General features: G+C 35.8%; 1 protein-coding gene across 1 annotated transcript; it reads left to right on the top strand.

Moving 5' to 3' along the window:
• The first annotated feature begins 18864 nt into the window (after nt 1-18864).
• Nucleotides 18865-21223, top strand: LOC133289240 (uncharacterized). The gene is made up of 4 exons (XM_061487140.1): nt 18865-19743; nt 19877-20080; nt 20676-20790; nt 20980-21223. Exons 1-4 carry the CDS (start codon nt 18865-18867, stop codon nt 21060-21062), a joined length of 1281 nt encoding a protein of 426 aa, XP_061343124.1. The 3' UTR covers nt 21063-21223.
• The last annotated feature ends 229 nt before the right edge of the window (nt 21224-21452 follow it).

Raw genomic sequence — 21452 nt, 5'->3', positions numbered from 1 at the left:
AATTTAGGTGGTGCCAGAAAATTTGACATATTAAATTATTAAAATATTTATTAGGAAAATAAATTTAATATGAATTGTAGCATAATGATCTAAATTATGTACTAAATAATATCACATAACATTGAAAATTCAAATGAACAATTATCATTGATTATATATCAAATAAAAAATATAAAAATACACTAATCTTTTCGGTAAGCATTTCAAACATAAGAATTTCACTTTTCTCCTACAACATAATAAGTAATGAACCAAACATTGTCCTAAAAATATGAAAACAATCAAATATAATAATTATATGTATAATAAGCATTGTCCTTCGTCTTCTCTTTCATTTTCTCTATTCCTTAAATTTTCAATATCTCACGTTAGAGAACATCTCCCTTATTTGCAACAACCATAAGCACGAAGGAAAGTTCTCACATTTGGGAATTAGGTTTTTGACTATTTTTTGTGTTTTCAATAACCCAAAACACAATAGTTTAATAAACCTTCATATTCCATAACTATAGACCTGTTATTCATTTGGTTTCATGATTGTTATTTTCAAGAGTTAAGTGTGTATCCTTTTAAATAACACAAATTATGTCTTTCTAGTTTTTAACATTATGTCTTACCGGTAAGACATAGTTATAACATAAAAAACTATTTTCATGAAAAGTTATTTTTTCTCTCTCTACACGTCAGTTGAAGTGACTGAGGAAAGGAGAAAAAAAAGTAATTTTTCATATTATAACTATGTCTTAACAGTAAGATATAGTGTCAAAAACCAATAGGACACAAGGTTCTGTCCTTTAAAAGGACAAATCCTTTTCTCTACTTTTAAGGGGTTTATTTGAGCTCAAATTCTGAAATAGGTTAACTAATCATTTTTGTGATTAAGTTTAGATGTCTTTATTTTTTAAAATAATAGGAATAAGAATAAATAACATAACTAATTAGAATAAAGGGAAAAAGAAACTGGCATGCGAACAAGATGAATACGGAAGAGTTGCACAGTAAGCAATTTGACTTTTAAAAAAAGACCAAAACGACACTGTTTAATTGCACAGCAGGCACTTTTATCTAAAGTTACAGCAGACACTTTAATCCCATAAATATATTATCCTATATTATTTTACCTTTTTTTGTCCTAAGTATTGGGTGATAGGTTTTAAGAGTTGGCTTTTTAACCAACTGTGACCCTACCCACAATGAAGGAAACTAGCCAGACATGGTCATAGCTGAATTACAATGATTCATAAAAGAAGAATAAGAATTCAAAAGGAAGAGAAAATAATCTCCAAGATCAATCTCCGCAAAAAGCTCCAGAAGTTCTTTTCAAGCTCTCCCTCTCTATCATTTTTGTCTTCTGATCCCCCTTTTTAATTTTGCACGCACGCGTTCAAAACACGGTGTCTTCCTGCTCGAAAATCGGCGCTGATGGCGCCTTTTTGTACTGAATTTGAATTAATCCACGCTATCAGCGCCGGTCATACTTCTTCCGCGCTGATGGCGCGGATTTTTCACTGGAAATGCATTTATTCCGCGCTGATAGCGCCACCCATCTGATCCAATTTTTCCTTCTGCGCAAATTCTCATTTTTCATGCTAAATTCCTATCCAAATATAAACTTGAGTGAGAAATAACATTGAAAATGAAAAACTAACAATTAATCCATAAAATGTATTGATAAGTATGCTCTTTGGACCTTAAAGCTTAGTATTTTAACTTGGAAAATCAAATATATTACAACCACATCACCAACCAAACAGTAAAACAGCTAATGAATCTAGATAAATAAAAGAAAATAATCTTTTCTAATACAATTGACTTTATAGGTGAATTAGCTTTGCACATAAGAATCTTATCAGAAATTGAGTTATCAACACATTTTTGCTCTGATACCATAAATGTAACACCCCAAATGTAAATACATATAGGGTGTACCTTCATCATGCATTCAACGCGCGGAAGTCTAAATTTAAACTTTACGAATGCAAATATCAGAGTGCGGAATGGAAACACATAACCATACTTATTCCATATACAATTAAAAGCGTTAAAACGTCAATACAAAATAAATAACACAAAACATTATTTAATGTAATCCCAAAAAGATTAACTAATCATAAATAAAAACATAATTTATGCCGCATCATAAGCCCAGTCATAATGTGGTTGTGGTTCCTCTAGCCATTGTGTACTTAGTGCTTCATCGAAATCATAATGTGGAAAAGCTTCTATTAATAATTTCATAGCCTCAGTCCATAGGCCTCTATCTGTTAGATCCTTTAGTTTCTCTTCCCAGGTAGGTGGAGTTTCTTCTTCTTTACGTACCAGTCTCTTACCCTTTCTTTCCCACATAACTTTCTTATTACTTTCTTTCATCTTTTCCTGAAATGGGTGGTCAAGGGGGGTGAGATTTTGGGGAAAATCTCAGTAAGGTTCACAGCTGGAGCATTCTCCAACTATGACGCTTACTCCTGCAACAATTTATAATAACAATACAAAATGGAACATTTAACATCATCATATAAAAATATCATGCCATCATCATCATCATCATATTCCTGCCGGCTTTTACGGACTTACGGAGATACCCAGAGTCCTCGTCAGGTTGCAACTGGAGTATCAGTGCACAAGCCAACATTTAATAGCATGGTTTTAAGTTTCAAAAATATCATAATCACATAATGTAAAGCACTATAAACATATTGCAGTCAGACCATAACTTATCATAATTTCATAATGGTGGCATACATAGAGAGATTACTTCAACAACTGTAAACACTTACTGTGCTTGTCGTTCTTTACTTGTATACTTTCAACTTTTGATCTCTTTACTTGCCTGTTTGCTCCCTTGACTCCCTAACATCATCATATCATCTTTTAGTAACTTATATAACATTCAACATTTGTGTTTTATCCATGTATAGGTCTCGGCTTTGCAGGTTTAATTACCTAGAGGAGTTGTTTTGCTTACTTACCCACTTGTGTAGGTTTTAGGACATTATTAGGTCATCATAACACTTAATAGAATTATTAAAGATTTCATTCTAGGCATGTATAGGTTCGGCCACCATAGATAAACATCTAGGAATATAATTTTTAAAACATGCTTTCAATTATATTATTAACTTAACATGGTTATATCCTTTCAACATTAATCAAATAAAACCTCTTTTAGCTACATACCATTCGGCCTTATTGCCCTAAAAAACCTAAGGGATTACTTCTAAAACATGCTTCTAACATTATTGATAATTTATCATATTTAAATCCTAGAGCATCATTCAAAACATCATCTTATATATTCGGCCAACTAAGGTTATGATCATGCAAAATTGATTTAGAACCTAGGCTACTAAACATGCTAATCTAACATCATCATTTCATCATCTTTCATATCATTTAAACATCTCTTCATGCTTATAATTATCATACATGGTTCGGCCTTCTAGGGATCATATACTTAGGATATCACTTTCATGCTTTTACATGTCATTCCTAACCAAGAAGGTTCATAGGCTTACCTTTGATGATGATCAACGACTTAAGGAAACACTTCTTGACCTTTGACTACTTTGAATCTTCTTGAATGAACTTCCTTCCTCCTTGAACATACAAGGCCGCAAGCTTAAAGAGAGGAGAAGAGGGATTTTCTTGCTTAGAGATGAAGGGTTCTTTGGTGGAATTGTTAGGAAGAAGGACTAAGATCCAGGCTTGTATTTGATCTTGGAACAATTAGGTATTTCTCACTAACACACTCACCATTTCGAAGCATTCATGGACTTCACAAAATGAACTAAACTCTTTGTTCTTTCCTTTGGTAGTGCCGCAGCTATAGGGAAAAAGGAGAGACTAAAGCTTGTTCAAATAGGCAACCTAGAAGCCTTGCCATTACTTGATTGCTGGTAGGTTTCGATCACATTAAATGAGAGTAAGGTGGTGATTTGTTGTCATAGGTTAGATTGCTTAATTTAGGGACAAGAACATGATGTCAATTTCCTTGATTAAGGAAATTTAGTGATTGCTTGATTTAAGGAATTGATGATGTGTGACTAATCGTCATTAAAAGTTGCTCCCTTGATTTAAGAAACAGAATTATTTGATTGATTGACATATTGTCATCAATTTGCTTGATTTAGGGAAAGTGATTGACTACTAATCATCATAATCCTAACTTCCTTGTTTAAAGGAATTTGACTGGCTTGACTTAAGGAAATTCGATTTGCATTTAATGGCTTGAAAATCAAATAAAATCAAATTCATTTCCTACACCTAGGCCGCGGATTTTAAATGCTTGGAAGGAAAAGATTTCCTTTAATTTTGGACCATGATTTATTCCTTAAGATTATGGACCTTTAACCTATTAACCTGACCTAATTTGTGCCTATTTTTCCATGATTTTATGACACTTTAAATTGACTTCTTAGAGCTTGTTTTCTCTAGTAAAACCGTGGGCTTCTTGCTTGTAGAGAAAGAATTCTAATTTAATTCCTAGTCATATAGTACTTCTTTAGGTTTATTATGTCATGGCCTTACTTTGGGCTTTAACTTGATTTGGGTTTCATTTACCTTATTGGACTTTACTTTATCATATAGAGCTTTCTTTGTATCACTTGGACTTGTCCACATTAAATGGAATTAAAACTTCCTTTGTTGGGTTATACTTTGATCCATGAATTCATTGGATCCCTAATGCTTATGTCTTTGGTCCATTGGACCCATACTTCTAATTTACTTAATCATAAACTATTTCATCTGAAATGTCTCGTTTATTAATTATCATAATTCTTCATTAATCATGATACAATATTTAGGGTTGTTATATCCTCCCCCACTAATAAAATTTTCGTCCCGAAAATTACTATAACTCGGGGTACTTCTGTCTAATCTCATCTTCTCGCTCCCAAGTTGCTTCTTCGGGAGTCCTTCCTTGCCATTGCACTTTTACCATGGGTATCACCTTGCTGCAAAGCTGCTTCTCTTCTCTATCCAGAATCTTGATTGGTACCACCGGGATCTTCAAATTAGGTCGTACTTCCACTTCATCCGGTAATACAACATGTGAGGGATCGGCTACATATTTCTTCAATTGGCTAACATGAAATACATCGTGAAGATTTGCCAAATTTGGAGGTAATGCCAACTGATAAGCTACCGGCCCCACCCTTTTCAGAATCTGATAAGGACCGATATAACGCGGACTTAACTTTCTTACACCGAGTGCTCTTCCAATACCTGTAATAGGAGAGAGCTTAACAAATACATGTTCCCCTACTTCAAAGTCTAGGGGTCGGTGCTTCAAATCATAATAACTCTTTTGTCTGTCCTGAGCCTTCTGCATCCTGTCACGAATCATCTTTATCTGCTTAGTTGTTTCGTTCACCATATCTGGCCCAAACATTTCTTTATCGCCCACTTCTTCCCAGCATACAGGTGTTCGACACCTTCTTCCATACAGAGCTTCATACGGGGCCATTCCTATACTTGCATGATGACTGTTGTTGTAAGAAAATTCTGCCAAAGGCAGATACTGATCCCAACAACCTTCTCTTTCTAAAGCGCAAGCTCTTAACATGTCTTCCAGTGTCTGTATTGTTCTTTCAGTCTGTCCGTCTGTCTGCGGATGGTACGCCGTACTCAATCGTAATTGAGTTCCGAACGCCTGCTGTAATGAATACCAGAATCGGGATGTAAACTTAGGATCCCGATCACTGATTATACTTTCTGGTACTCCGTGCATTCTTACAATCTCCTTCACATAAATTTGAGCCAGCTTCTCTGTCGTGTACGTTCCTTTCACCGGTATAAAGTGTGCTGACTTGGTCAATCTGTCGACCACTACCCAGATGGCATCGTTGCCTGCTTGAGTTCTGGGTAGACTGGTTACAAAGTCCATAGAAATACTTTGCCATTTCCATTCGGGAATATGCAAGGGCTGTAGGGTGCCCGCTGGTCGTTGATGCTCTATCTTTACTTTCTGGCACACCATACATTTGCTTACGAATCTTCCAACATCTCTCTTCATTCCTTTCCACCAGAAATTATTCTTCATGTCTGCGTACATTTTGGTGGCTCCTGGGTGAATCGAGTACTGACTCTTGTGGGCTATTTCCATCACTTCATCTCTCAAGAGTCGTGTAGGGACGACAATTTTCCCTTGAAAGGTAATTATACCTTGTTAATTTAAACTAACTCCAGGTTGATTTCTTAACCGTTTCAAACAATCTACGGCTTGTTGGGCTTCCTTGATCCTCTCTAAGAGTTCATCTTGGATTTGTACTGCGTAATATTCCTGTCCGCATTCACTGTTTACCACTGCGAGATTTAAATCTCGGAAATCTTCAATCAATTGTTGTTCGGCTATCATCATACTTGCAATTCCTCTGACTTTTCTGCTCAAGGCATCAGCAACTACATTCGCCTTGCCGGGCTGATACTTTAGTTCAAAGTCATAATCTTTCAGGAATTCCATCCATCGACGATGTCTCATGTTCAGCTCCTTCTGATCAAATAAGTACTTGAGGCTTTTGTGGTCACTATATATTGTCGTAGTAGCACTGTATAAGTGATGACGCCATATCTTCAAAGCAAATACGATTGCTGCCAACTCAAGATCATGAGTGGGATAATTCTCTTCATGTGACTTCAACTGTCGAGATGCGTACGCGACTGGTCTGCCATTTTGCATAAGCACACATCCCAAACCCATCTTTGAGGCATCACAATAAACTTCAAATGGTTCTTCAGGGTTTGGTAATGTCAGCACTGAGGCTGTCGTCAGCATCTTCTTTAACTCCTGAAAGCAAACTTCGCATTCATCAGTCCACACAAAAGGGACTTCCTTCCTTGTCAATCGGGTGAGTGGTAACACCCGCTTCGAGAATCCTTCAATAAATCTTCTATAATACCCTGCCAATCCAAGAAAGCTTCTTATCTCTGTGACCGTCTTGGGTCGCTCCCAGTCAACTACTGCTTTGATTTTACTGGGGTCCACCGCTACTCCTTTATCTGATATCACATGCCCAAGGAATTGAATCTCGGGCAGCCAAAATTCACATTTGGATGGTTTGGCGTATAGCTGTTTCTCCCGTAATATTTGCAGCACGATTCTCAGATGCTCCTCATGCTCCTCCTTGCTCTTTGAGTATATCAATATGTCATCGATAAACACGACAACAAATTGATCCAGATAAGGTTTGAATATTTGATTCATATACCCCATGAACACTGCTGGGGCATTTTTCAGTCCGAAAGGAATGACCAGGTACTCGTAGTGCCCATATCTTGATCTGAATGCTGTCTTCGGAACGTCTTCCGGCTTGATCCGGATCTGATGATATCCTGATCGGAGATCGATCTTTGAAAATACTCTTGCACCTCTCAGCTGATCAATTAAGTCCTCAATACGAGGCAGTGGGTACTTGTTCTTCACAGTAACCTTGTTGAGCTGTCGGTAATCCGTGCATAGTCTCATTGACCCGTCCTTCTTCTTCACAAATAATATTGGCGCTCCCCATGGAGACACACTGGGTCTGATAAAATTTTTCTTTATTAAGTCTTCCAATTGCTTCTTTAATTCCACAAGTTCAAGTGGTGACATACGGTAGGGCGCAATTGAAATTGGCCCAGTTTCCGGTACTAGCTCAATTGAAAATTGTACCTCTCGTTCTGGAGGGAAATTGGTGATATCATCGGGAAAAACATCCTCAAACTCCTTAACCACTAGAATGTTGGACAGTGGTATTTCTTCTTCTCCTACAAGAGTTCCCATCATCATCATGGAGCATTCTCCTGTTTCAGGCGCTGAGTTTTCTTCTGCTCCTTCTTTGCTGATAATCAAACTGCGATTGCTGCAGTCAATCACCACTCGCTGCTTGGCGAGCCAGTCCATCCCTAGAATCACATTGATCTTCTCTAGTGGGAGGACTATGAAGTCCTGTTTGTACTTCTTTCCTTCATAGATAAATGCGACGTCTCTACATAGTAGGTACGCCTTAGCAACTTTTCCCGTCGCGGTCATGATCCGCATAGGTACTTGCAGTCTATCAGTAAATAAATCGTACGCTTTCGCCATATAATCGGCGACAAACGAATTCGTAGCACCAGAATCAAATAGTACATCTAAATTTTCATGGCAAATATAGATCGTACCTTTGACCAATTCAGCTGCCTGGTCTGCCGTGTGTTGATCGAGGGTGTAAACTCTGCCCATCCTTGGTGCTTCTTCTGTTGCTTGTTGGTTTCCCCATAGTGGACAGTTCTTGACATAGTGTCCTTCTTTTCCACACTTGTAGCAGTTTGGGGTTCCACTTAGACAGTTACCGTAATGGGGCTTCTTGCATTTTGGACAGTTCGGAGGTTTGTTGTTGTGGCTGTTGTTTCCCCGGTAGTTTCCGGGTCTCTTGAACTTGTTGTCATCTCGCCTGGGCTGCCAGGGCTTTCCTCCGTTGTTTCCTCGCCATGGTCCAGTCTTTCCTTTATAACCATTCCCGCTAGCTTCCACGGGTTTCTTCTGTTGGCCAATAGCTTCCACTCTTCTGCATCGATTGATTAGGGTTGCAAAGTCACATGGGTCGTTGCCGGCTACTAGCTCAGCAATTCTGGGATTCAGACCCCTTCGAAACTTCGCCATCAGAAAGTCTGGTAAAGGCATTGCTCCTCTGTACGTTGCCAATCTTAGTAACTCATTAAACTTAGCATGATACTGGTCCACCGTCATCGTTCCTTGAACCAGTTTGTCAAATTCTCCTTGTTTACTATCCCGAATTGACATCGGAAAGTATTTCTCCAAGAACATTTCCTCGAACACGGCCCAAGTTATAACCGCATTCTGCATTTCCAACGGTTGGGACGCATTCGCCCACCAGTGGTGAGCATCTCCTTCCAGCATGTACGTCGAGAATAGCACCTTCTGATCGTCGGTGCATTGGATAACTCGAAAAATCTTGTCCATTGCTTGCAGCCATTGTACAGCTGCCATTGAGTCAGGACTTCCTTGAAAGGAGGGTGGTTTGTGCTTTCTAAACGTCAACAGTAGTCCTTGGTTATCTTGACCTGCCACACCGTTTCCTGGAGGAGGTCGGGGTCCTTCACCATGACCCCCGGCTCCTGTTCCCGAGCCGCTTGCTCCGTTATTGTTTGCATTAGCATTTGGGTTCCTTCTGATCTCATTCATTATATTCTGAAACATATCTCCCGTGTTGGTTTGTAATTGGGTGATGGTGTCCCGCAACGTGTTAATTTGTCCTTGTATATCTTGCGTAGGGGTTCTTCGTGGAGGCATCTTGCTGTACATAGATACAGCAAATGGTTAGTGTTCCATCCTAATCCGAAATTTTGCTCTGATACCATAAATGTAACACCCCAAATGTAAATACATATAGGGTGCACCTTCATCATGCATTCTACGCGCGGAAGTCTAAATTTAAACTTTACGAATGCAAATATCAGAGTGCGGAATGGAAACACATAACCATACTTATTCCATATAAAATTAAAAGCGTTAAAACGTCAATACAAAATAAATAACACTAAACATTATTTAATGTAATCCCAAAAAGATTAACTAATCATAAATAAAAACATAATTTATGCCGCATCATAAGCCCAGTCATAATGTGGTTGTGGTTCCTCTAGCCATTGTGTACTTAGTGCTTCATCGAAATCATAATGTGGAAAAGCTTCTATTAATAATTTCATAGCCTCAGTCCATAGGCCTCTATCTGTTAGATCCTTTAGTTTCTCTTCCCAGGTAGGTGGAGTTTCTTCTTCTTTACGTACCAGTCTCTTACCCTTTCATTCCCACATAACTTTCTTATTACTTTCTTTCATCTTTTCCTGAAATGGATGGTCAAGGGGGGTGAGATTTTGGGGAAAATCTCAGTAAGGTTCACAGCTGGAGCATTCTCCAACTATGACGCTTACTCCTGCAACAGTTTATAATAACAATACAAAATGGAACATTTAACATCATCATATAAAAATATCATGCCATCATCATCATCATCATATTCCTGCCGGCTTTTACGGACTTACGGAGATACCCAGAGTCCTCGTCAGGTTGCAACTGGAGTATCAGTGCACAGGCCAACATTTAATAGCATGGTTTTAAGTTTCAAAAATATCATAATCACATAATGTAAAGCACTATAAACATATTGCAGTCAGACCATAACTTATCATAGTTTCATAATGGTGGCATACATAGAGAGATTACTTCAACAACTGTAAACACTTACAGTGCTTGTCGTTCTTTACTTGTATACTTTCAACTTTTGATCTCTTTACTTGCTTGTTTGCTCCCTTGACTCCCTAACATCATCATATCATCTTTTAGTAACTTATATAACATTCAACATTTGTGTTTTATCCATGTATAGGTCTCGGCTTTGCAGGTTTAATTACCTAGAGGAGTTGTTTTGCTTACTTACCCACTTGTGTAGGTTTTAGGACATTATTAGGTCATCATAACACTTAATAGAATTATTAAAGATTTCATTCTAGGCATGTATAGGTTCGGCCACCATAGATAAACATCTAGGAATATAATTTTTAAAACATGCTTTCAATTATATTATTAACTTAACATGGTTAGATCCTTTCAACATTAATCAAATAAAACCTCTTTTAGCTACATACCATTCAGCCTTATTGCCCTAAAATACCTAAGGGATTACTTCTAAAACATGCTTCTAACATTATTGATAATTTATCATATTTAAATCCTAGAGCATCATTCAAAACATCATCTTATATATTCGGCCAACTAAGGTTATGATCATGCAAAATTGATTTAGAACCTAGGCTACTAAACATGCTAATCTAACATCATCATTTCATCATCTTTCATATCATTTAAACATCTCTTCATGCTTATAATTATCATACATGGTTCGGCCTTCTAGGGATCATATACTTAGGATATCACTTTCATGCTTTTACATGTCATTCCTAACCAAGAAGGTTCATAGGCTTACCTTTGATGATGATCAACGACTTAAGGAAACACTTCTTGACCTTTGACTACTTTGAATCTTCTTGAATGAACTTCCTTCCTCCTTGAACATACAAGGCCGCAAGCTTAAAGAGAGGAGAAGAGGGATTTTCTTGCTTAGAGATGAAGGGTTCTTTGGTGGAATTATTAGGAAGAAGGACTAAGATCCAGGCTTGTATTTGATCTTGGAACAATTAGGTATTTCTCACTAACACACTCACCATTTCGAAGCATTCATGGACTTCACAAAATGAACTAAACTCTTTGTTCTTTCCTTTGGTAGTGCCGCGGCTATAGAGGGAAAAAGGAGAGACTAAAGCTTGTTCAAATAGGCAACCTAGAAGCCTTGCCATTACTTGATTGCTGGTAGGTTTCGATCACATTAAATGAGAGTAAGGTGGTGATTTGTTGTCATAGGTTAGATTGCTTAATTTAGGGACAAGAACATGATGTCAATTTCCTTGATTAAGGAAATTTAGTGATTGCTTGATTTAAGGAATTGATGATGTGTGACTAATCGTCATTAAAAGTTGCTCCCTTGATTTAAGAAACAGAATTATTTGATTGATTGACTATTGTCATCAATTTGCTTGATTTAGGGAAAGTGATTGACTACTAATCATCATAATCCTAACTTCCTTGTTTAAAGGAATTTGACTGGCTTGACTTAAGGAAATTCGATTTGCATTTCATGGCTTGAAAATCAAATAAAATCAAATTCATTTCCTACACCTAGGCCGCGGATTTTAAATGCTTGGAAGGAAAAGATTTCCTTTAATTTTGGACCATGATTTATTCCTTAAGATTATGGACCTTTAACCTATTAACCTGACCTAATTTGTGCCTATTTTTCCATGATTTTATGACACTTTAAATTGACTTCTTAGAGCTTGTTTTCTCTAGTAAAACCGTGGGCTTCTTGCTTGTAGGGAAAGAATTCTAATTTAATTCCTAGTCATATAGTACTTCTTTAGGTTTATTATGTCATGGCCTTACTTTGGGCTTTAACTTGATTTGGGTTTCATTTACCTTATTGGACTTTACTTTATCATATAGAGCTTTCTTTGTATCACTTGGACTTGTCCACATTAAATGGAATTAAAACTTCCTTTGTTGGGTTATACTTTGATCCATGAATTTATTGGATCCCTAATGCTTATGTCTTTGGTCCATTGGACCCATACTTCTAATTTACTTAATCATAAACTATTTCATCTGAAATGTCTCGTTTATTAATTATCATAATTCTTCATTAATCATGATACAATATTTAGGGTTGTTATAAGAATCGTTGTGAACTAAACTTGCCAGCAAATATACCGAGTGAAGAATACCCAACAGACATGAACTTTTGGCCTGACATGATCAGGGATTATCAATACAGAGACTATCAGATCATATAATAATTATTTCGTCCATAAATAAAATATGATTGATACATGATTCTGGAACTTTTCTAATTATTATTGAACAAATAACAATATGATGGATGCACTGATTTGAGCATAAATAGAAAACAAAATACAATAAAAAAATTGACCTATCTTGTAGCATGCAGATAAAAACAAAATCGGCTATGTATTAGTAATTCCAACAGTTGCATCACACAAAAAAAGAACGATGAATGTTTTCATAAAGTTCATGTTATTAATCTCAGTCTAATAATCATTAGACAGACATAATAACTTTTAAGAAAACAAGTTGTAGTGAAAAGCAATGAATTAGAAGACTTACTGTGTAGAGAAGGGTGATAAAGGGATCTATCTCTTCTTCTGCAAAAGCCGACGGTGAGAGTGCCGCGTAGCAGCTATATGAGAGAGAGAGAGAGAGGGTGAAGGTGAAGATGAAGAAGCAGAGGCACCAATATCAGAGAGAGACCAAAACACAATCAACAAAACCAAGTTGAGAACAAACTCAAAGACGGTGGTGCGGCCATGTTGTCGGCTGGTTCTGAGAGAAAACCCATGGGCTTTGACCTAAAATCTCAAAACAAAATAACCATGGGCTTAAAACCCAATTGATTGTCCAAAATTGGGCCCATCATATCCAATGCATGATTTCTTATCTTATCATATCCTATTTTTATCTCTTGTTTGGTGAGTCAATAGGATATGATTAACTTATCCTATTGTCTCATTTTATCCTATCTAATGCATGATTTCTTATCTTATGGGAGGAGCTGGGTTAGGATTCAATAGGATAGGATATCAATATTGGATACCCAATAAATTCCCACGTTACACAATATATTTGTATTTATTGCATTATATTTTATTTTTTATTTCTCTTTTCTCCTTCAACATAATCTTATCAGATTACTATAAATATATTGAATATCGTGGGGATATATTGGGTATTCAATATTTTTATTTTATTCCGTTGAATCCTAACCTAGTTCCTCCATAAGATAAGAAATATTGAATAGGATAAAATGAGACAATAGTATAAACTAATCATATCTTATTGATTCACCAAACATGAGTTAAAAGTAAAATATGATAAATTAGCATATCATATCTTCTTGATCTAGTCCTCCAAATAAGCGAATAAGGTATCCTAATTAAAAGCACACAATTATTTATCAAAAAAAAAAAATCACACCATTTGATGTACTTTGAAAGTACAACCAATGATCCCGATATATTAACACAAAACAGTTTTTGACTTTTACAGATATTGCGTAAGTCTTTAATTTTGAAAAACCATCTTAAAATCAGACCTGTTATCTCTTGTTTGGTGAGTCAATAGGATATGATTAGCTTATCCTATTGTCTCATTTTATCCTATCCAATGCATGATTTCTTATCTTATGGGAGGAGCTGGGTTAGGATTCAATAGGATAGGATATCAATATTGGATACCCAATAAATACCCACGTTACCCAATATATTTGTATTTATTGCATTATATTTTATTTTCTCTTTCTCTTTTCTCCTTCAACATAATCTTATCAGATTACTAATCAGGTGCTCATCAAACACAGGAGGCTTATCAGCCCCATATCATATCCTACCCTTATCAGCCTCATATCATATACTACCCACCAAAAACGTTTTCTATATATATAAGGCAACCCTTGCATGTCAATGTAAACATTCAGCAAGAATCCAAAACCTTCCAAACCACACCAAGAAAAAGAAAAAGAATCCAAAATCTTCTGAATCCAAAACCTTTCTTCTGATAGTGATGGAGTCAGAGGTCCCAAGACTCGTTTTCTATGTCCTCCCTGAAACCGTTTCCGCAATATACAAAACTCATCAACACTGGCCTCAGATTCTTGAATGGCTCGTGTCGTCTATCGCTTCCAACGACGACGACAAGTTTCGTGAAGTCGCGCTGTTGGTTTTGTGTTCGTTGCCAAACGATTGTTGTTTTCTTGTTTGCGATGCTCTCCGCGACCGCGGCCGCCTTCTTCATTCGTCGTTCTTGATTTCTCTGGCGTCGTCGAACCCTAACGTTCAGGTTGCGTCGTTTGGTGCGGTTGTGAGTTTGGTTCGGTTGTTCTCTGATCCTTCACTGTTCCATAAGCTCTTACGCGCGATGATGGCTGGCGTGTTCACACTATTGCACGGTTTCGAAGGTACCTATTTTCGAATCACTTTGAGGTAAAAGAGTACGGTGAACACGTGTGGCTGAACCTTCCTTCTCAAACTGTGGTTAGGTTGTTCTTCATTTTATGAAAATGCTTCTGTGTAAAGAGAATGGTGGTGTTGGTGACCATGACCATGACCATGACTTAGGAATAAAGTGTTTGAAACAACTTTGTGTTACACTTGGAGGGAGTAAAGTATTGGCAATTGCTTCCATGACAGGAGCAAAAATGTGTTGAGGCTCAGGGTTATAATAGTCTTTATCATTCTATTTTTTTAATTTTTCAACCATAAAACTACGTCGTTTCAATGAACATTAGACAAAGTTGTCTAAAGCAACATTAGATACTTTTTTCCCCAATAAATATAGGGATTAAAGTTTCTGCTGCGAATGATGTTGTTAAACGGTGTCGTTTTGGTCAAAAATCAAATTACTTACTGCACTCGCTTATGCCCTACTGCAATTAGGTAATGCCATTTTAAATCTTTGCGGAAGTCTACCTCTTGTTCCCCCCTCTTCTTAGATGGGGCGAATCTTTTTAACTCTTCGATTGTCATATTATGGCGTTCGTTTACACCAGTTATTTATATTATGCATTCTATAGAATAGACTATAAGTTAACTGTTCAATCGTGCATTTAGCATCATGTAATATTAACTTTATTGCATTCCATTTTTTTTTGTTATTGTCGCCATTTTAATTGGGTTCCGCGATCACCCACTCCGACCAAAACATGTCATTCTCTCGATGCGATTAATTCATATGTCAGTAAAGATAGTCAAATTACTGAATGATCTTTCCAACGCTTTTTCCCTTAATATCACACTGCCATTAAGGGAAAAAGAAACTGGCATGCGAACAAGATGAATACGGAAGAGTTGCACAGTAAGCAATTTGACTTTTAAAAAAAGACCAAAACGACACTGTTTAATTGCACAGCAGGCACTTTTATCTAAAGTTACAGCAGACACTTTAATCCCATAAATATATTATCCTATATTATTTTACCTTTTTTTGTCCTAAGTATTGGGTGATAGGTTTTAAGAGTTGGCTTTTTAACCAACTGTGACCCTACCCACAATGAAGGAAACTAGCCAGACATGGTCATAGCTGAATTACAATGATTCATAAAAGAAGAATAAGAATTCAAAAGGAAGAGAAAATAATCTCCAAGATCAATCTCCGCAAAAAGCTCCAGAAGTTCTTTTCAAGCTCTCCCTCTCTATCATTTTTGTCTTCTGATCCCCCTTTTTAATTTTGCACGCACGCGTTCAAAACACGGTGTCTTCCTGCTCGAAAACCGGCGCTGATGGCGCCTTTTTGTACTGAATTTGAATTAATCAACGCGATCAGCGCCGGTCATACTTCTTCCGCGCTGATGGCGCGGATTTTTCACTGAAAATGCATTTATTCCGCGCTGATAGCGCCGCCCATCTGATCCAAATTTTCCTTCTGCGCAAATTCTCATTTTTCATGCTAAATTCCTATCCAAATATAAACTTGAGTGAGAAATAACATTGAAAATGAAAAACTAACAATTAATCCATAAAATGTATTGATAAGTATGCTCTTTTGACCTTAAAGCTTAGTATTTTAACTTGGAAAATCAAATATATTACAACCACATCACCAACCAAACAGTAAAACAGCTAATGAATCTAGATAAATAAAAGAAAATAATCTTTTCTAATACAATTGACTTTATAGGTGAATTAGCTTTGCACATAAGAATCTTATCAGAAATTGAGTTATCAACACATTTTTGCTCATGTCATCATTAATTTATTTTCAAATGATAAAGCAAGAGGAGTTCCATTAACTAACATGCATAAGTAAACTTATATGCAGTTGCGGAGCCAGCCCAATAATTTAGGTGGTGCCAGAAAATTTGACATATTAAATTATTAAAATATTTATTAGGAAAAAAAATTTAATATGAATTGTAGCATAATGATCTAAATTATGTACTAAATAATATCACATAACATTGAAAATTCAAATGAACAATTATCATTGATTATATATCAAATAAAAAATATAAAAATACACTAATCTTTTCGGTAAGCATTTCAAACATAAGAATTTCACTTTTCTCCTACAACATAATAAGTAATGAACCAAACATTGTCCTAAAAATATGAAAACAATCAAATATAATAATTATATGTATAATAAGCATTGTCCTTCGTCTTCTCTTTCATTTTCTCTATTCCTTAAATTTTCAATATCTCTCGTTAGAGAACATCTCCCTTATTTGCAACAACCATAAGCACGAAGGAAAGTTCTCACATTTGGGAATTAGGTTTTTGACTATTTTTTGTGTTTTCAATAACCCAAAACACAATAGTTTAATAAACCTTCATATTCCATAACTATAGACCTGTTATTCATTTGGTTTCATGATTGTTATTTTCAAGAGTTAAGTGTGTATCCTTTTAAATAACACAAATTATGTCTTTTTAGTTTTTAACATTATGTCTTACCGGTAAGACATAGTTATAACATAAAAAACTATTTTCATGAAAAGTTATTTTTTCTCTCTCTACACGTCAGTTGAAGTGACTGAGGAAAGGAGAAAAAAAAGTAATTTTTCATATTATAACTATGTCTTAACAGTAAGATATAGTGTCAAAAACCAATAGGACACAAGGTTCTGTCCTTTAAAAGGACAAATCCTTTTCTCTACTTTTAAGGGGTTTATTTGAGCTCAAATTCTGAAATAGGTTAACTAATCATTTTTGTGATTAAGTTTAGATGTCTTTATTTTTTAAAATAATAGGAATAAGAATAAATAACATAACTAATTAGAATAAAGCGAAAAAAAATATACGAGATAAAAAATAAAAGAAGGTGAAACACAAAAATAACATACTATACACGTTCTTTATTATTTGTTTGCATTTAAATAATTTATTGTTACTTTATATTGAGTATTTGATTTTCTATTTAGGTGGTGCCAAATTATAATTTGAAGCTTGATTAATTATAATTAATTATGTAATATATGTAATAAGTAAAAAAAAAACAAGCAGGTGCCTTGGCACCTGCTGGCGTATGTGTGGCTCCGCCGCTGCTTATATGTCATCGTGGGAGCTAAAGAATAAAGTTTGATAGTTGAGTAATGATTTTTTTTTTAGGAAGCATCTGTTTACAAAAAAAAATTATAAATTTTTACAAATTACACTATGTACTCTCAAAAATACATAATGTAATCTAGTATATTTTTGAGAATACATATTATAATTTGTAAAAAAAATTATAAATATAATACTCCCCTTTTCTGTATGTGAAACAAGCAAATTTTGTTTAAATTTAGATACAAATTGATAAATGGGAAAGAAAAAGTTATACAGCTTGTTTGACAACTCTTAATTATTATTATTATTTAAATAAAAAACCTTTTAAAAAATTGTTAAAATTAAAGAATTTAATTTTAAAATAAAATAATTTAATTTTAAAATAAAATAATTTAAATATGCGTTTAGTAGTTATGTATTAATAGTTATAAATATCCGTGAACTATGTGGTTAACACTAGGTCTCTTTGGTTCTCATCCCGTGTTGACCACCTATATATCACCTACTCTGTCCTATGTATATATGGTAATGGCGGCAAATTTAGTAAGTATTACGAATGCACCAAATTTTTGATATATTTTTTATTTATAATTCATTATCTGATCATATAAGGAAAAGTTTGATGTAATATTATTATTTTTTATTAAATTATCTTGTTACCTAATTTTAAAATGAATTATTTTTATTATAATTTAATAAAATAAAACACGCACTACAGGAAATTATGGGTTTATCATATTACAGGAAATTATCTCTTGTTTGGTGAGTCAATAGGATATGATTAGCTTATCCTATTATCTCCTTTTATCCTATCCAATACATGATTTCTTATCTTATGAGAGGAGCTGGGTTATGATTCAATAGGATAGGATATCAATATTGGATACCCAATAAATACCCACGTTACCCAATATATTTGTATTTATTGCATTATATTTTATTTTTTCTTTCTCTTTTCTCCTTCAACATAATCTTATCAGATTACTAATCAGGTGCTCATCAAACACAGGAGGCTTATCAGCCCCATATCATATCCTACCCTTATCAGCCTCATATCATATACTACCCACCAAAAAAGTTTTCTATATATATAAGGCAACCCTTGCATGTCAATGTAAACATTCAGCAAGAATCCAAAACCTTCCAAACCAGACCAAGAAAAAGAAAAAGAATCCAAAATCTTCCGAATCCAAAACCTTTCTTCTGATAGTGATGGAGTCAGAGGTCCCAAGACTCGTTTTCTATGTCCTCGCTGAAACCGTTTTCGCTATATACAAAACTCATCAACACTGGCCTCAGATTCTTGAATGGCTTGTGTCGTCTATCGCTTCAAACGACGACGACAAGTTTCGTGAAGTCGCGCTGTTGGTTTTGTGTTCGTTGCCAAACGATTGTTGTTTTCTTGTTTGCGATGCTCTCCGCGACCGCCGCCGCCTTCTTCATTCGTCGTTCTTGATTTCTCTGGCGTCGTCGAACCCTAACGTTCAGGTTGCGTCGTTTGGTGCGGTTGTGAGTTTGGTTCGGTTGTTCTCTGATCCTTCACTGTTCCATGAGCTCTTACGCGCGATGATGGCTGGCGTGTTCACACTATTGCACGGTTTCGAAGGTACCTATTTTCGAATCGCGTTCGTTGAGTTGATAAATCTAGTGTCTCAAGAGCCTCTTCTGTTGAAGCCTTACGTGAGTGACATGGTTCTCGACGCGCTTCAGATCGCGGAGAGTGAGGGTTTGACCAAAGAAACGCATCGTTTGGCGTTTGAGTTGGTTATGGCCATGACTGAGGTAAAAGAGTACGGTGAACACGTGTGGCTGAACCTTCCTTCTCAAACTGTGGTTAGGTTGTTCCTCGTTTCTATGAAAATGCTTCTGTGTATTGAAGAGGATGGTGGTGTTGGTGACCATGACCATGACCATGACCATGACTTTGGAATAAAGTGTTTGAAACAACTTTGTGTTACACTTGGAGGGAGTAAAGTATTGGCAATTGCTTCAGAACTGTTGCCTCTTTACTTGGATTCCAAGGAATGGAAGAAGCGCCATGCTGGAATTACACTGCTTACTGTGATCTCAAAAGAGTTCTCTGATGAAATGGTGACCTCATCATCTTAACAACTCTCTTTGCTTTGCTTTCATATATATTAATAACTTTTTGACTTAATTGCTGGTGAGGTTTACTACTTTCTCACACTGTCTAACCTTTGTTTATTAATTACATTTTTGGCAGGTATTGATGGAAAATTTTCTTGGGGAAGTGCTGACCAAAGTTTTGAATTCATTCCAAGACTCTCATGCTCAAGTTAGGTTGGCAGCTTTTAATTTTATGGAGACGCCTACAAACTTTGTCCATGTGGCGCAAACCCTTTATCATCCTAGGCTTCTGAATGCTTTTTCTATTGCACTTGACAATGATCAGGACTATAAAGTGAAGGTATTGTAGATATATAGATGTGAAATTGAATTTGAATTTACTTGCATCATGTTAAAGCTGATTATTATGATCTACAAACTTCCATAACCCATAGATAGTTGCTTCATTTCCCTGAAACATAAATACAGGAGAAACAACTCTGAAGTACATATAAACTCACTTTGCTAGTAGTCTAGGGGATTAATTCAGTTTTAGATTATTCACTTCATCCATTGCTTCATTTGAATGAATTTTGCTGCTAGTTTTTTGGTATGCCACTCATGACTATATAAACAAAGGTATAATCCCTGGTGTATAGTTAAAAGGTACCTCCTCTTATTATGATCAAGATACATACCTCCTCTCAATCTCATGTTGAAATTTTTTAGCAATTTATCTTTTGATAGTTTTTCTTTGAAATGAACACTTGGGGTGGGATCGTTGGCAATGCTTGGAAGCATGAACAGTGTCTAGATATTTTACTCATCCTTCCATTCTTTATATTTTCACTATCACCGAGCAAGTCATTATTGTTATTATCATCAGCATGTGTGTCTTCTTTATCTTATTTTTCAAACATGTATTATAAGTTAATAATCTTGTGTTTCTTTTATAGGAAAAAGCTGCCTCAGCAATGCTATTCTTTCTAAGGAACACTCTTCCAGAGAGCTTAACTATGTTCAAGGACGTGGACACCGAAATGGGCAAATTGTTGTCATTGCTTCAGGTAAAAATTACAATCTTTTTTTATGCAGGAATTCAGTGTCTGTGGAAAAGTTCCCGGATAATATTTATTACTACCAATAAAGTAGGAATTATCTTTCTTACATTTTCCTTTAGAAATTTTCATCAAGGCTCATAATATTCTAGTTTCCACCATTGTGATATGCTTATTTGATGTTTTTCAGCCATCTGCTTGCAAAGAAGTGTTAAGCAAAGAAGAATTGCTTTGTCAACTTTCAACTTAGTTGCACAGCGGTGTCATGAAGTAGCTCACAAGTAGTCTTGGCGAGAGGATTTTGTTATTAGTAAATCACAATTATTTAGTTGTATTCACATGCCCTAGTTTGCATCATGGTACCATTTTCTTCTTTTTTGTCACCTTTTCCTACACCTCTTAACGTGCACATCTAGACAGACCAGAGGGAAATCATCTGTGTTTGCCCTCAGCAGTTTTTTAATTAAATATCTTTAACATCTCAAAAAAAAAAAAAACATTGAGGACAATGAAAAGCACTGTGCTGGAATCTCCATTAACTCTGGTCCACGACACGATCAACTGATTGAGCTTTTTTTTTTGTTTTTTTCGCCTCATGAGGTATATCAGAAACTGAGTCCTAGTCCCAGTTACCGAAACTGCGACTTATATCACGCTATTGGAAAAGCAGCACCC

This window comes from Gastrolobium bilobum, unplaced genomic scaffold, assembly GCF_033153095.1.
Source record: "Gastrolobium bilobum isolate Gb01-03AN ecotype WA unplaced genomic scaffold, APGP_CSIRO_Gbil_v1 utg40435, whole genome shotgun sequence".
In the NCBI taxonomy this organism is placed as follows: Eukaryota; Viridiplantae; Streptophyta; class Magnoliopsida; order Fabales; family Fabaceae; genus Gastrolobium; species Gastrolobium bilobum.
This window is presented reverse-complemented; position numbering and strand designations above follow the sequence as displayed.